The 16,811-nt window shown below is 44.7% G+C and overlaps 1 protein-coding gene across 2 annotated transcripts in view; it reads right to left on the reverse strand.

The window, feature by feature from the left end:
* Positions 1 to 1,682: 1,682 nt before the first annotated feature.
* SLC25A39 (solute carrier family 25 member 39) overlaps positions 1,683 to 16,811 on the reverse strand; it is a 46,592-nt gene continuing 31,463 nt past the window's right edge. For both annotated transcript variants that reach the window (XM_070729814.1, XM_070729813.1), the window contains 5 exons: positions 14,530 to 14,703; positions 11,046 to 11,155; positions 7,029 to 7,110; positions 4,232 to 4,312; positions 1,683 to 2,816 (listed from right to left, as the gene is read on the reverse strand). In XM_070729814.1, the coding sequence (XP_070585915.1) occupies positions 2,698 to 2,816; positions 4,232 to 4,312; positions 7,029 to 7,110; positions 11,046 to 11,155; positions 14,530 to 14,703 (566 nt within the window). In that variant the 3' untranslated portion in view covers positions 1,683 to 2,697. The remainder of the gene's footprint in view (positions 2,817 to 4,231; positions 4,313 to 7,028; positions 7,111 to 11,045; positions 11,156 to 14,529; positions 14,704 to 16,811) is intronic.

Here is a 16,811-nt window from a genome sequence, read left to right on the forward strand (position 1 = left end):
ACCATTATCAGATGGGTTTCAGGCCCAGCTACAGCACTGAAACTGCTTTGGTCATGCTGATGATCTCCGGCAAGCCCAAGATAGGGGGAATTCTTCTATCCTGGGGTTCCTTGACCTCTCAGCAGCTTTTGATACCATTGACCATGGTAAATTTCTATGACGACTTAAGGGTTGGGAATGGGAGGCACTGTGTTGTGGTGTGGCTCCTATCTCTCTGGCTGGTCAGTCAGTTTTGGTGGGGGGACAGAGGTCGACCCTAGGCCCCTCCTTTATGGGGTGCCTCAGAGGCAGGTCCTCTTGCTCCCTCCTATTTAACATCTAGATGAAACCGCTGGATGAGATCATCCAAAGGCATGGGATGAGGTTTTAGCAGTATGCCGACTATACCCAGCTTTAATCACCACCCTGTTGTTAATTCAGTGAAGTGGTGGAGGTGATATGGTGGTGCCTAGAGGCTGTGAGGGTCTGGATAGGAGTTATCACCTCAAGCTCAACCCATACAAGACTGAGTGGCTCTGGGCATTGCCTCTGAAGGACTGTTCCATCTGTCCCTCCTTGGCTCTAATGGAGAAAATATTAACCCCACAGAACGGATCTGCAATCTGGGGGTCCTCCTAGATCCTCAGCTGAGATTGGAACAACCTATCTCAGCTGTGGCTAGGGGAACCTTTGTACAGGTTCACCTAGTGCACCAGTTGTGGCACTATTTGGATCGCGAGTCTCTTCAGAGTCACTCATGCCCTTATTACCTCGCGGCTCAACTATTGCAATGTGCTCTATATGGGTTACCCTTAAAAAGCATTCAGAGACTACAATTAGTCCAGAATGCAGCTGCATGAGCTGTTGAGTGTATCTAGGGAAACCCACATAACAGCAACACTCCGCGAAATGCACTGGTTTCCAATCGGTCTCTGGACACAATTTAAGGTGTTGATTAACACCTACCTGGCTTAGGGCCAATCTACTGTCTTCTGCCACATACCTTCCAGCAACCAATCAGGGTCCAGAGGGTTGACCTTTTCTGGATCCCATCGGCCAAAATGACAATTGGCGGGACCATGTGGGAGGGCCTTTTCTGTGGGGACTCTGGCTCTCTGAAACCAGTTGCCCCCAGAAGTCCACAATGCCCCTACCCTTCTGGCCTTCTGGAAGGCTGTGAAAATCTGGCTTTGCCGACAGGCCTGGGACTGTTGAACAATACCATCTATCTCCAGTCAAGGAGATATGAATATTTTTATTCTTGGGGTTTTAACTGTTTTTATATTGTTTTTTAATTGTTGTACGCCACTCAGAGTCCGGAAGGAGTTGGGCGGCCTATAAATTTAATAAATTAAATTAAATTTTCATTACATTTGATTATTTCAAAATGATTCACTAAGTTTCTCTACATCCTATCAAACTATTTGTAGTTTTATTGTATTTATACATCAATTCCAACAATGTATTTTATTCTTTAAACTTAGCGTGTGTATTTTTCACTGTGTCATTCCAAGATTTCAGGTAATATCAGAAAATGATGCTCTTCAGTATTCTTCCTAAATTCCAAGAGCATGGTAAAAAGATCTGAGATCTCAAACAGTGATTTGAGTTTTATAATAAAATGTAAGGGTACCTGATGAGGATGAAATTAAAGAAAAACTCAACAAAAAGACACATCAACAGTCAAGTAATATGTACTGTTGTTTTGCTAAAAAATGAATTTTATTCAAGAAATAAAAAGCTCAGCTATTTTCCCCTCCACAAATACAGGCACATAAATTAACAACATAGAAGGGACAAGACTATCAACTGCTAATGATGCTACATAAGATATCTGGCATCAAAGCAAACCTTGGCTGGCTATTCTCAGCTTTCCTTCAATATAGTAAATATTGAAACAGAGAACAGGTATCTAATTCATTTTCATTCATGCTACATAGGGTGAAGATTTCAGAGTTCAAAATGTGATGGTGTGAAGGGAAGTGCTGGGCAAAACCTGAGTGTTCAAAATCAGTGTTTCTATTCAAAGCTGCGGAAGTCCAGCATAGGATTGCAACTTCAGACAACTATGTTTGTCGTGCACAGGAAAAGTCAAGTAAAAAAGAAGCATGCAGGCCAATAGAGCCTTTGAAAATTAAGATACAGATTAAAACACCTGCTGTTTACCAGCAACCTTTACTCTCTGAAGGCCTACTAAACATAATAATAATAATAATAATAATAGTAATGAAGCAGTGGGCATGGCAATGCTAGGCTGTCTTCTCCCCCCCCTTTTCCCTTTTCCAACACTCCAGGATCATACTATGCAATTGGTTTAAACACAATATATTCTGGAGCATCTCCTCTTCAAATGAGCCAAAGGTTACAGCATCCAATCTTCACAGTTATCTAAAGAGGAGAGGGTTTAAAGCCAAGAGACTTAGTTGTCTACCAGGAAAAAGAGAAAGGCAGGAGACCAGAAGCTAGCTAAAGGCACCTGGAATTTGCCTGATGAATGAGAAATCCTATAAGGAAAGCAAGCAAGAGATTTATTGGTTATGGGGTCTTCGTCTTGATTAATATTATTCACATCTGGATCCACTTTTATATCCAACTCTATTCACAAATTGGGTTTTCGTTTCTTTTTTTCTTGCATCTACCAAAATGTGTCCTTTCTCTTGCCATCAGTATTTCTTTGGTCCATCTGGAGGCTTCCATCCAAAGCTCTGTTTATAGGCTTCATAGATTACTTAGCTGCCGATCCTGGTTCATTTTCTGGAAGAAGGTCTTGCCAAATTCATATGTGCTGATCATGATAGCACAGGCTGGAGCCACTTTGATAACACGAGGCAGAAAACCTATATGAATTTTGGAAGGAAAGTACAGGGCAGGGAGAAAGAAAGAGGACAAGTAAATACATCTTGTCAATTGCAAAGCTATCCTTAATTTTCAACACCAATAATCCCATCGTGCCCAAAGATTAGAGATTTTATTTTATTTATTTATTTATTTATAAAATTTGTATGCCGCCCCTCTCCGTAGACTCGAGGCGGCCCACAGCAATAGTAAAAAAACAATGTACAATACAAATCTAATATTTAAACATCTAAAAACCCATAATTTAAAAAGACATACACACAACATACAATACATAAAGTATATAGGCCTGGAGAAGATGTCTCAGTCCCCCCGTGCCTGACGACAGAGATGGGTTTTAAGAAGTTTACCAAAGGCAAGGAGGGAGGGGGCAATCCTAATCTCCGGGGGGAGCTGGTTCCAGAGGGTCGGGGCTGCCACAGAGAAGGCTCTTTCCCTGGGTCCCGCCAAACGACATTGTTTAGTCGACGGGACCCGGAGAAGGCCAACTCTGTGGGACCTAACTGGTTGCTGGGATTCGTGCAGCAGAAGGCGGCGCCGGAGATATTCTGGGTGCAATGCCATGAAGGGCTTTATAGGTCATAACCAACACTTTGAATTGTGACTGAAAACTGATCGGCAACCAATGCAGACTGCGGAGTGGTGGTGAAACATGGGCATGCCTAGGGAAGCCCATGATCGCTCTTGCAGCTGCATTCTGCATGATCTGAAGTTTTCAAACACTCTTCAAAGGTAGCCCCATGTAGAGAGCGTTACAGTAGTCGAACTTCCAGGTGATGAGGGCATGAATGACTGTGAGCAGTGACTCCCGGTCCAGATAGGGCCGCAACTGGTGCACCAGGCGAACCTGGGCAAACGCCCCCCTCGCCACAACTGAAAGATGGTTCTCTAATGTAAGCTGGTGACATGCAGCTGGGAGGCAGGTACGTGAGCAACAAGCCCACCTGAACACCTAAGTCCAACTTCACCAGGAGGGACACTCAACCCGCAATCTGTGGAGCAACGAGTCTACGTAGGCTAAGGCTCTCTCTGGCTATAATAGCCACTTCTCCCTCCCTTCCCTGGGATCGAGGCTGATGCCATACCTGAAACCTGGCTGGGCCAATTTCAGAGAGAGGAACTCCTCCCTCTGGGCCCAGCCAGGTTTCAGTCACACATGCCAGGTTGGCCTCCTCATCCAGGATCAAATCCTGGATGAGGAGAGCTTTATTTACCACCGACCTGGCATTGAGTAGCAACAACCTGAGCCCAGGGTCAGAGTTACACTCGTCACCAGTACCTTGGGTTGAGCTCATGGAGCCGGAAGAAGGGATCGTTATTAAGCAGTGATACCTCCTTCCCCTGGAACGGCTAGCTCCATGGCTTTTTATTTTAGTATAAAATAAGATAATGTCACCTGTAAAGAGCCCTCGTGTGCCAGAGTCTGCCCAAATCTTCTGCATAAGCAGCCAAGTCGATGAGGATTTGGGAGTGGTAACTGAGCAAGAAGAAAATAAGTAGTAGTAAACAGATCAACTACTATACAGAATGTTATATTAAATTTTCATATTTGCAGGCCTATATTCATATATGAGTTTCATAAGTTAGGTTACACATAATAATGTACACATGAGTGTGAGTGCACTATAAGAGAATTCTTTTTTTTCCTCCCTGGAAAATTTGTCCTCTGTATCAATGTTCCCCATACAGAGTGTATCATAATTTGGTAGCATTAATCATGCAACCATTCACTCTAATTTACAAAACAGTATTTCTATACAGGGCATGCACCCAATGACATATCTCTTTATTTTCAATTCACCCCATAGCTTCTTTAGCACAGACATAACTTATTAATGAAATTATTTTTATTACAATTAAGCCAAATATGCCTTTTTCCTCACCAGCGCAGACCAGTTTGCTGCTAAAATGTTCCTCCAATTAGATGCTGCGGAACACCATGCAAATAATTTAGAGAAACACTACTGGGAGTCTGGGAGAGGCAAAACTTCAAACAAACTCTGTCAAATAGGAAACTGTGTACCTACTGGACCAGCAGTAATATCCCTTCTGGAAATTATACACTTGGCCAAGATAATTGTGAAAAATCAAACTTGAATATCATAGAATTTGATTGGTTCTTATCTGCAGCTTTTCACATATGAATAAGAACCAGAGGTAAACTCTCTTGTCAAAAGTTAAAATGATTTTTATTGCCAATGAGTAGAATTGCCTCTTCAATTCACCATTCTGTATCTTCTTTTTTTCTTATAGCTTTTAAATTCAATGCTTTTCTCCTCTTATTATTAACTCAAGTATAAGAATATATGTTCAATTTTATTTCAAAATAAATAAAATATAGATAGGCTGTAAGGAACAAGGTTCAGCAGAATAGCTGGCATATAAAATACAAAAAATTGTACAAGGGCAGACTAGATGGATCATGAGGTCTTTTTCTGCCGTCAGTCTTCTATGTTTCTATATGTTAATTGTGAGATGCTTAAGTTCTGATACCAAAGTAGTCTATATACAGTGGTACCTCGAGATACGAGTTTAATTCGTTCCGGACCTGGGCTCTTAAGTCGAGCAGCTCTTATCTCGAACGACTTTTCCCCATAGGAATTAATGTAAATAATTTTAATTGGTTCCAGCCCTCAAAAAACTCACAAAGTTAGTCTAAATTATGCAGAAAGACATGTTTTTAATGAAGAAATGTACATGTACATATAAATGAATAATGAAGTTTCTTTCACTTAACTTGTAAACTTTCTTAAACTTTTAAATTTACATATGTTCAACTTCTCTGCCACCCAATCCTGGTCCCCAACCCTTTTTGCACCAGGGACCGGCTTTAAGCGATCAAGAGAGGAATGGGTGAATGAATGGACGGAGGGTGGGAAGGAAGGAAGGAAAGAGGGAAGGGACAGGAACAGAGGAAGGAAGCAAGGAAACTTATGAAAGGGGAGAGTAAGAGAGGAATGAGTGAAGGGAGGGAGGGAGGGAAGAAGGTGGGAAGGAGAAAGAAAAGAAGAAATAGAGGAAGGGAAGGTAAAAGAGAGAAAGAAAAAGAGCAAGAAAGAAAGAAAGAAAGAAAGAAAGAAAGGGGGAAGGGACAGGAACAGAGGAAGGAAGCAAGGAAACTTATGAAAGGGGAGAGTAAGAGAGGAATGAGTGAAGGGAGGGAGGGAGGGAAGAAGGTGGGAAGGAGAAAGAAAAGAAGAAATAGAGGAAGGGAAGGTAAAAGAGAGAAAGAAAAAGAGCAAGAAAGAAAGCTGCAAGCATCCCCCCGAGCCCCCCAGGCCGGCTGCAACCTTTTAAAACACGCGCACTGCTTCGCAGCTGTCTCCTGAAGCCGAACGCGGAAGTTAGCGTTTGGCTTCAGGAGACAGCTCCTTGGCGCTTGTATCTCGAATTTGGGCTTGTAAGTAGAACAAAAATATCTCTCCCCTCCCAGCTCTTATCTCGAGTTGCTCTTAAGTAGAGCAGCTCTTATGTCGGGGTTCCACTGTATTATAAAGTCCTATGCTTTTGTATCTTATGTTTTTGTTTGTATGTTTTTTGTCTTTGTTTCTGTTGTTTTAAATGTAAACATTCAATAAAGATATTTTTTTAAAAGTAAAAAAAGAATACAGTGGTACCTTTATTAAAAACGCCTCCACTTAAGAACTTTTCTAGATAAGAACCAGGTGTTCAAGATTTTTTTGCCTCTTGCCTTTTCTACTTTAGAACCCGAGCCAGGAAAAATTTCCCAGGAAATTTGAGAGCAGTACAAAGGCCCGGCCAGTTTCCTGCCATTCCCGCTGGGTTTCTCTCTCTGGCTCAATGTATGGGAGGCAGCCGCGCGCCGGGTGTATGGGAAGCGTGTGCTCCTCCTGGCCGCCTAGAGTTCCTCTTTTTGTTTTGTTTTTTAAGTCTTAAAGTTTTGGATTTTTTTTATTCCCCTCACCTCAACTTCTTCCTTCAGCAGCGACTGTTCTCCTCCTCTTCTTCCTCCTCCTCTCCCCCCCCAAATCCCGAGCTTTTATTTCTTCCCTAATTGGTTTGCACACATTATTTGCTTTTACATTGATTCCTATGGGAAAAATTGCTTCTACTTAAGAACCTGGTCATGGAACAAATTAAGTTCTTAAGTAGAGGTATCACTGTATATGTTCAAAGGAGTTTCCTAGTGTTCAGCAATTACCCATTATCCTTGGCAGATGCTCATTTCTTACCTTGGAGTGTCTCCATGTTTCCTAGCTCAATCTGTCGCTGGGTCTTTACAACATCAAAGGGCAAAGTCAAAGTAGCAGCCACCTGGAGAACAGGGGAGGATGTTCTGTTAGCCACTATCTGTACAACACTTACATGGGATGAAAGCAATTTTCTATATAGAATCTTTCATCTCAGATTCTTAATTTGAATACTATTTATTGCTGAAAAAGGGTGTTGGTCCCACTTGATTGATTGATTGATTGATTGGTTTGTTTGTATTTCTATGCCACCCTTCTCCACAGACTCAGAGCGGCTTCCAACAAAGGAATAAAATACAATACAATAAAATGAATGAAGCCCAACCTAAGACTAAACTAATAGTTTAAACCCAAATAGTATAAAAGGCATTCATTCAACAACCATCATATAATCACATCCATGACTGGAGCAAGATGTAAGCTCAGCGGCCCCCAAGCCTGCCATTAGAGATAAGATTTTAAAGCCTTGCGAAAGGCCGGGAGGGTGGGGGTAGTACGGATCTCTGAACAGAGTTGATTCCAGAAGGCAGGGGCAGCCATAGAGAAGGCCCTTCCCCTAGGTCCTGCCAGCCGGCATTGCTTAGCTGATGGGAACTGAAGATGATCAACTCTGTGGGATCTGACCGGCCGCTGGAATACGTGAGGCAGAAGATGGTTCCATACGTAACCTGGTCCTAAGCCATGATACACCTCTTCTTGTAGGGTGGAGCTAACATTCAATAATGGGATGGCACCATTCCTTCAGTCAATGCGGACTGAGTTCGTCAAATTGAATCTTCTTCCTCTATTTCCACTCCTTTTTGAAGAAGACCAATGGACAGGCTTTGTGTTAGCTCCTTAGGTCAACACATAAACTAGAAGATACAATTTGATGTCCCAAACGCCAGACCAGACGAACTTTGGGCAGGATTGGATTCCATCCTACGAGAAGAGGCATATCAGGTAGGACCGATGCCTCTTCTCCATAGTGGATTAGGAGGTCTAAATCTGGCTGGCTTCCCCAGTTTGTTGCACTACATATTGCAGAACTCTGCGATCTCCGCCGATGCAAAAACATTTAATTTGTAGCGGTGGATAAAAGGAGTTGAGGAAACCCAGGTGGCCTCCTGGCAGATCTCTTCAATGGACTCTTGCATGGACCATACTGTCATCATTTTTGCACTGCAAGTTGAGGGCGCCGTCCCATCGGTAGGCTCTCATGATTCTTATGGGCTTGTGCAAAGACTCTATCAGGGAAAGGAGTACCTTTGAAAGGTCCCAAGTCAGGTACCTATGAATGACAGGTGGGTACAGGTTTACAGCCCCTTTAATGAACTTGTGGAAGAGGGGATGTTGCAACAAGGGTGCCATAGAGTTGCAGGACAAAATTAGTACAGCTACCTGTCACCGAATCATCGTGGGTGAAAGCCCCTTGTTCAGCCATGCTGCAAGAAAAGAAGCATTTCGCCAATAGACAAATCCAGAGATAAATTATTACGTCCTTCTGGAGGCCTGGATGGTCCGAATGACACTATCAGACACATTGAGGCGCCTTAGAGTGCCCCGCGCAAGGGCCAGGCGGTCAGTTGGAACCACTGGGGATCCAGATAGACCAATGACACCTGGCTGAGCAACGATCCTGTTGGCGGGATTCTCCAGATGGACAATGATTTTAGGTGCTCAAACCAGGCCCTCATGGGTTAGTGCGGGGGTAGGAGCAGTACTTCATCCCTCTCGCCCAAGATATTCCTAATGACCTAGGGAAGGAGAAGATGGGGAAAGGGAAAGGCATGCAGTAAGCCAGTAGGCCAGTCTTAAGGAAGAGCATCCACACCCTCCTCACCCTGGGTCATGAACCGTGTGAAATATCTGGGCAGATTCTTGTTCTCCAGAGCAGCGAATAGGTCCACTGCTGGTAGAACAAACCAGCTCACCAAGGGCTGGAAGATGGAGGGATGAAGATTCCACTCTGCTTGGCCCATGGTGGTGTGGCTGAGCCAATCCATTGCCACGTTGGTCATCCCAGAGATGTGTTCCGCCGAGAGACAGAAGATGGCGACCTAGAATCCTGGCCTCATTCCTGAGATGATGTGACTTATTGTATCCTATTATGCCTGAGGACTGAGTCAAAGAGGGGAGATGGACTGATACCTCATTGGCTAAAGGAATGGTGACATCCCATTCTTGGATGTTAGCTCCACCCACTATGGAGAATAGTGTACTCTATTAACTTTAAAAACACTGTGAAAGTTGAGGGCAAAGTATAGTCATTCTGGTAAGAGTATATGACAAATGTTTACTGCCAATATTTAAGTTACATACTCCTTTCGAAAACTGATAAAAACATATGATGCAAAGGACTATGTTAAGCAGACCATGATGAGCTTAGAAACTTTCTTCTCCTAGTGAGTTCAGTTGAACAACCAGCCTCATGTGTTTTTAAAAGAAAGAAGTGTTGAGATGAGTTGACTTCCACCACTCAATGAATAGTATAATTTTAAAGTAAGATCATTAGTTTCTGTGATCCGTGGATCATTGAGTTCAAGCGCAGAAATTTAAAGCTCTAACACAACCTAATGGTTGTAGACAGTAATTTTACTAAATAAAACTAGGTGCAGACACAAATGGCTGGGCTGCTTAGCAGTGAAAATGAAGATGATGATGATGATGATGATGATGATAATAATAATAATAATATTTATTTGTTTATTTATTATTTGGATTTGTATGCCGCCCCTCTCCGAAGACTCGGGGCGGCTCACAACAAGTGAAAAACAATCCAATACAATCCAATTAATTAAAATATTATAAATTTAAGAAAATCCCCTATACTAACATACACACATACAAGCATACCATATATAACTTCAACGTGCCCAGGGGGAGATGTTTAGTTTCCCCATGCCTGATGGCAAAGGTGGGTTTTGAGGAGTTTACGGAAGGCAGGAAGAGTAGGGGCAGTTCTGATCTCCGGGGGGAGTTGGTTCCAGAGGGCCGGTGCCGCCACAGAGAAGGCTCTCCCCCTGGGGCCCGCCAACCGGCATTGTTTAGTTGACGGGACCCGGAGGAGGCCCACTCTGTGGGACCGAATTGGTCGCTGGGATTCGTGCGGCAGAAGGCGGTCTCGGAGATATTCTGGTCCAGTGCCATGAAGGGCTTTAAAGGTCATAACCAACACTTTGAATTGTGACCGGAAACTGATCGGCAGCCAATGCAGACTGCGGAGTGATGGTGAAACATGGGCATACCTGGGTAAGCCCATGACTGCTCTCGCAGCTGCATTCTGCACGATCTGAAGTTTCCGAAAACTTTTCAAAGGTAGCCCCATGTAGAGAGCATTACAGTAGTCGAACCTCGAGGTGATGAGGGCATGAGTGACTGTGAGTAATGAGTCCCGGTCCAGATAGGGCCGCAACTGGTGCACCAGGCGAACCTGGGCAAACGCCCCCCTCGCCACAGCTGAGAGGTGGTTCTCTAATGTGAGCTGTGGATCGAGGAGGACGCCCAAGTTGCGGACCCTCTCTGAGGGGGTCAATGATTCCCCCCCCAGGGTAATGGACGGACAGATGGGATTGTCCTTGGGAGGCAAAACCCACAGCCACTCCGTCTTATAATAACAGCCACTCCGTCTTATAATAACAACAACAACAATAAATAATTAATTTCGAGTCTGCGGAGAGGGGCGGCATATAAATCCAATAAATCTAATCTAATCTAGATTTGTACGCAGCCCCACTCCAAAGACTCTAATAGGATCCATTAAAATTAAGTATAATGGATTTCCATCTGTAAAAAGGCCCTTCACGTCTATCTATAGGCCTGGCCACTGGTTTGACCAACATGGCCAATGGCTGGAAACTTGTAGACTACAACTTCCAGGAACCCTCTTTATTTGTTGTGATAACTGAGCTAGTGGGAATTACAGCAGTGCGGTATCTAAAGCCTACAGCTTCTTCTGGATCACTGATAGATCTCAGGTTTTCACATTTATACAAAGATCCATACATCTCTGAAACTCACCAAACCAGAAACAGCTCCAGCTGCAAAACTAATCGTGAAAGTGGCTTCATCAAGGCAGAACTGCCCACACAGCAAACCTTTCATTAGTTCATAATTATACCAGTACAGAGCTGCAAGGAAGCAAGAGAAAAGGAAACATGAGGACAATGGAAAGAGGTTGCATATTTTTCCCTCTGTATAAAAGAGAAGGTAAAGTCATTTGTAGAGTTTGTAGCTCTCTCAATACAGTAACACTATGGATAGTTTTGCTCAAGTTAAGTTAGCCCAACTGGCTGACTTTCACTGCTCGGACAGGAATGACCTGGAGGCAAACTCTTATTTACCACTCTGAAAGATTAACTTTGAAATGAAAATGGGTTCCTTTATAGCAACAGCGATAGTGTATATATACCACTCCATAGCGTTTTACAGCACTCTGTGGGCAGTTCACAAAATTGAAGCATTATATTGCCCACAATGTGCGCTCTCATTTTACTGGTTTGTTTATTTGTTTGATTGATTTCTATGCCGCCCTTCTCCTGAGACTCAAGGCGGCTTACAAGAAGATAATATCACATGGTAGAATTGTATAAAATTACAGCTAAAAATCCCCATAGTTAAAAACCAACCAACCAGATCCAAACATCACGCATCAAACATTCATTCATTGATCTTGGAAGGATGGAAGGCTAAGTCAATATTGACCCTGTTAGGATCAAACTCCTGCTTGTGGGCAGAGCCTGCTTTCAATACTGCACTTTAACCACTGCACCACCAGGGCTGTTATTATATAAGTACAGTGATCCCCCGCTCGTTGCGAGGGTTCCGTTCCAGGACCCCCCCGCAACGAGCGGGTTTTCGCGAAGTAGCGCTGCGGAAGTAAAAACACCATCTGCGCATGTGCAGATGGTGTTTTTACTTCCGCAGCGCTAGCGAGGAGCCGAAGATTGGGGGCGGTGCGGCTGTTTTAAAACGTCGCCGCCGGCATGGGGGGCTTGCCAGCACCCCCCGGACCCCCAACCCGGGTTTGGGGGGCTGCTAGGAAGCCCCCCATGCCGGCGGCGCCGTTTTAAAACAGCCGCGCCGCCCCCAATCTTCGGCTCCTCGCTAGCGGGCAGGCAGGCGGCTCGCTCTCGCCGCTTTCCACCTGAGTCCTGAAGCGAATTCGCTTCAGGACTCAGGTGGAAAGCGGCGAGAATGAACGGCGTGGGCGCGGGACGCGCGAGCGAGCAGCAGACAAGCCGTTCGCTAGCGCTCGCTCTCGCCGCTTTCCACCTGAATCCTGAAGCGAATTCGCTTCAGGGCTCAGGTGGAAAGCAACGAGAATGAACGGCGTGGGCGCGGGACGCGCGAGCGAGCAGCGGACAAGCCGTTCGCTAGCGCTCGCTCTCGCCGCTTTCCACCTGAATCCTGAAGCGAATTCGCTTCAGGGCTCAGGTGGAAAGCGGCGAGAATGAATGGCGTGGGCGCGGGACGCGCGAGCGAGCAGCGGACAAGCCGTTCGCTAGCGCTCGCCGCTTTCCACCTGAATCCTGAAGCGAATTCGCTTCAGGGCTCAGGTGGAAAGCGGCGAGAATGAACGGCGTGGGCGCGGGACGCGCGAGCGAGCAGCGGACAAGCCGTTCGCTAGCGCTCGCTCTCGCCGCTTTCCACCTGAATCCTGAAGCGAATTCGCTTCAGGGCTCAGGTGGAAAGCGGCGAGAATGAACGGCGTGGGCGCGGGACGCGCGAGCGAGCAGCGGACAAGCCGTTCGCTAGCGCTCGCTCTCGCCGCTTTCCACCTGAATCCTGAAGCGAATTCGCTTCAGGGCTCAGGTGGAAAGCGGCGAGAATGAACGGCGTGGGCGCGGGACGCGCGAGCGAGCAGCGGACAAGCCGTTCGCTAGCGCTCGCTCTCACCGCTTTCCACCTGAATCCTGAAGCGAATTCGCTTCAGGACTCAGGTGGAAAGCGGCGAGAATGAACAGCGTGGGCGGGCGAAGGGCGGGCGGCAGCGAGGAGTTTGCGTGGGCGGTGGGGAAACTCCTTGCTGATGCCCGCCACTCGCCCTCCCGCCAGCAAGAGGGGGAAGACCCAGGGAAGCCGCCCAGCAGCTGATCTGCCGGGCGCCATCTACGCATGCGTGCCCATAGAAAAAAGGGGCACGCATGCGCAGATGGTGTTTTGACTTCCGGGTTCAAAAATCGCAAATTACCCTGTTCGCAATGGTCGGGGACGCAATAACCGGGGGATCACTGTAATCATATTTATTTATTTACTTGGTTTTTTAAAAGAAAAATTCCGCCCTTCTCCTTAAACTCAGGGCGGCTTACAACATGTTAACAATAGCACTTTTTAACAGAGCCAGCATATTGCCCCCAGAATCCGGGTCCTCATTTTAACCCCCTCGGAAGGATGGGATGCTGAGTCAACCTTGAGCCGGTAATGAGATTTGAACTGCTGACCTGCCGATCTAGCAGTCAGCTTTAGTGGCCTACAGTACTGCACTCTACCCACTGCACCATATACAGTGATACCTCGTCTTACAAACGCCTTGTCATACAAACCTTTCGAGATACAAACCCAGGGTTTAAGATTTTCTTGCCTCTTCTTACAAACTATTTTCACCTTACAAACCCACCGCCGCCGCTGGGATGCCCCGCCTCCGGACTTCCGTTGCCAGCGAAGCACCCGTTTTTGCGCTGCTGGTATTTCCCTGAGGCTCCCCTCCATGGGAAACCCCACCTCTGGACTTCTGTGTTTTTGTGATGCTGTAGGGGAATCCCAGCAGGGGAATCCCAGCAGCCCAAAAACGGGCGCTTCGCTGGCAACGGAAGTCCAGAGGTGGGATTTCCCAGAGAGGGGAGCCTCAATGAAATCGCAGCATCGCAAAAACACAGAGGTCTGGAGGTGGGGTTTTGAGGACTTCGGTGTTTTTGCGATGCTGCGATTTCACTGATGCTCCCTTTGCTGGGAAACCCCACCTTCGGACTTCCGCTGCCAGGGAAGAGCTCGTTTTTGCAATGCTGGGATTCCCCTGCTGGGATTCCCCTGCTGGGATTCCCCTGCAGCATCGCAAAAACACAAAGTCCGGAGGTGTGGTTTCCCATGGAAGGGAGCTTCAGGGGAATCCCAGCAGCGCAAAAATGGGCGCTTCGGCTGGCAAAAGAGATGAATTTTGGGCTTGCACACATCAATCGCTTTTACATTGATTCCTATGGGAAACATTGTTTCGTCTTACAAACTTTTCACCTTAAGAACTTCATCCAGGAACCAATTAAGCTTGTAAGACAAGGTATCACTGTAATTCCTTTCCTCTGTAATTTCTAAAAGTATGTAAATTTCTTTTTTTAAATGCTCAAGATAACAATCGCACAACTTCCTTATCTAACTACTAAGAAACTGATAGATCTTTATCTTTAAAATAATGCCCCTCTCAACTGATACCAGCTGTTTGCAAGGCAGTTCTAATCTCTTTAAACCCTTCCTGTTGCTAGTGACTCAGATCCTCTTCTTCAATCCATACCTGAGAAAGGAACATCCCGTAACACTGTCGGACCCCAGCCCCTCCAAAGAGACTTCCATCCATCTTGTGCCACTGAAGACTGGATACAAACACGTAGTTCCTGGTAGCTCAGCTGACGAGATTGCATTTTTGTTCGTATGAGTTCCAAGGGACTGATCATAGTTACTGCACCCACTATGGAAGAAAAGCCAATGAGTAACCAACTTTTATCCATCGCTACTTCCTTGTGCTTCAGGCCAGGGGCCCACTAGAATACCAAAGTGAAAGATTGGTTTCTTTTATAAAAACCACTGGCACAGAAACCAATGTAGCCCTTAGGAGGCTGAGCATTATAACACCAAGGCAATCAGCAAATTTTAAGCTATCTCATTCAGCTTTAAATCTTTCCTCTGCTCAGCAATCTTACCCAAGTATTGGGTAAGAGAATCATTGAAACCAGAACTGTTTTCTAAATGCCAGACTGTGAAGTGGGTAATAATGTTTAACCTGGGGGAACTAATTGCACACAGTGTTGGTTATGGCCATAAAAGGCAATTGGTGCTTTGGGGCGCTTAATGGAAATATCCAATTTTACTTAGTCTTATCACCATCTTTAAATATATAAACTATGCTTAGACATAAATATGATTTTTAAAGAGAATATCAAGAGGACATTCACACCCATTTCAGATGAAATTTTCAAGAATTGTAGATTATTATTATTATTATTATTATTATTATTATTATTATTATTAATTAGATTTGTATGCCGCCCCTCTCTGAAAACTCGGGGCAGCTCACAACATATATATACATATATATATATAAAAGATATACATTATTCACACACATGTGTGAATAACAGGGGTGTAGACCAGGGGTGTCAAACTCGTGTTGTCCAGTGGCATCATGTGAGGTATTGGGACTTCCCCCCCACTTCACTAAATCAGGTGTGGATGTGGCTAGTGTGTGATGCATCCAGTTCGAAGGCCACAAGTTTGACAGCCCTGGTGTAAACCATTCCCTACAACTACTTTATCAACAGTTCATATCCGGGAAAGGTTTGCTTAGGACAATGGAAGTCTTGGAAGAATTTAAAAACAGACCTATAGAAAGCTATTAAGAATTAACACCAGGTGGAACCAATCGAGAATTGGGTCTGGCAGAAGCTGGGAAGTATGGAAACCGTTGAATAGACTGTGCGCAGGTATAACAACATCCAGAGACACACAAAACAAATGGGACTATCTGGTGGCTTCTGCCCTTGTGGTAACTGTGGTGACATGCAGACAACAACACTTATATATACCTGTCCTTTATGTCCTACTCATTATACACTTGAGGACATCGTGGTAAGCGTGACAGAATGCAATTAATGTTGCTAGTTTCTGAGCAAGATTTATTTAACTTGTGTGTGTGTGTGTGTGTGTGTGTGTGTGTATCACATGTTTTTGCTGAATTTTTAAAATTGAGACTAGGATAGCGCTATTTCGGCCTTATTCTGGCCTCATCAGCTAGCCATACCCTTACTGGGATTTGATCCTGGGGCCTCTGCCTTGTAAGGCAAAGAATTAACCTCTAGGCCACCAGATCTGATCCCTTCAGCTTTGTACCAGGGAGGGGTTATATGTTTTTTTCTGTTGGATCACCCTGGTATGTATGTATATATATATATATATATACACTTTATATTGTATAATATGCCTTATTTTAATTGTGATGCTTGATATGAATAAACAATACGCACACACAATTTCTCACTAGAGATATCATTCAGTGAGACATCTTTAGCAAGCAATTATGATTATGTTTCTAACATAGCTGAATCTGACAGTAACAATACAGAACCCCTAGGGGAAAAACATTAACATGTTTGAGTATAAAGCAAATCATAAACTAGCAGCTTCTAATGTCTCTGTTTATGTAACATAACAGAGATATTTCAAATATTCCATCTGTTTCGTATGCTGCATCTTACACCAATGTTTTCTATAATACCCAGTAAAATAAGCCAATGTAAACATCACACAGAAGATAAGGACAAACAACTGAGACTCAGGGCCTAATGAGTCCCAGGCAGAAATGATTTGAATGGTAGAATGCTGGTTCATAACTTGTATTTTTGGTTAGTCTTTTATCAGTGTCCTAAATTTAAAATTTTTTTTTTGAAACCTTCAGACCTTAGTGTTGCAGAACCACAGAGGCCCGGGAGAATATTATAGCTATCCAAAACGTTTCACAAAGCACTTCTCCTCAAATCCTAAAAGTGGCCACATCTTATCTGTGTCAATATTAAAGTCTGA

The sequence above is a fragment of the Erythrolamprus reginae genome, chromosome Z (assembly GCF_031021105.1).
Source record: "Erythrolamprus reginae isolate rEryReg1 chromosome Z, rEryReg1.hap1, whole genome shotgun sequence".
In the NCBI taxonomy this organism is placed as follows: domain Eukaryota; kingdom Metazoa; phylum Chordata; class Lepidosauria; order Squamata; family Dipsadidae; genus Erythrolamprus; species Erythrolamprus reginae.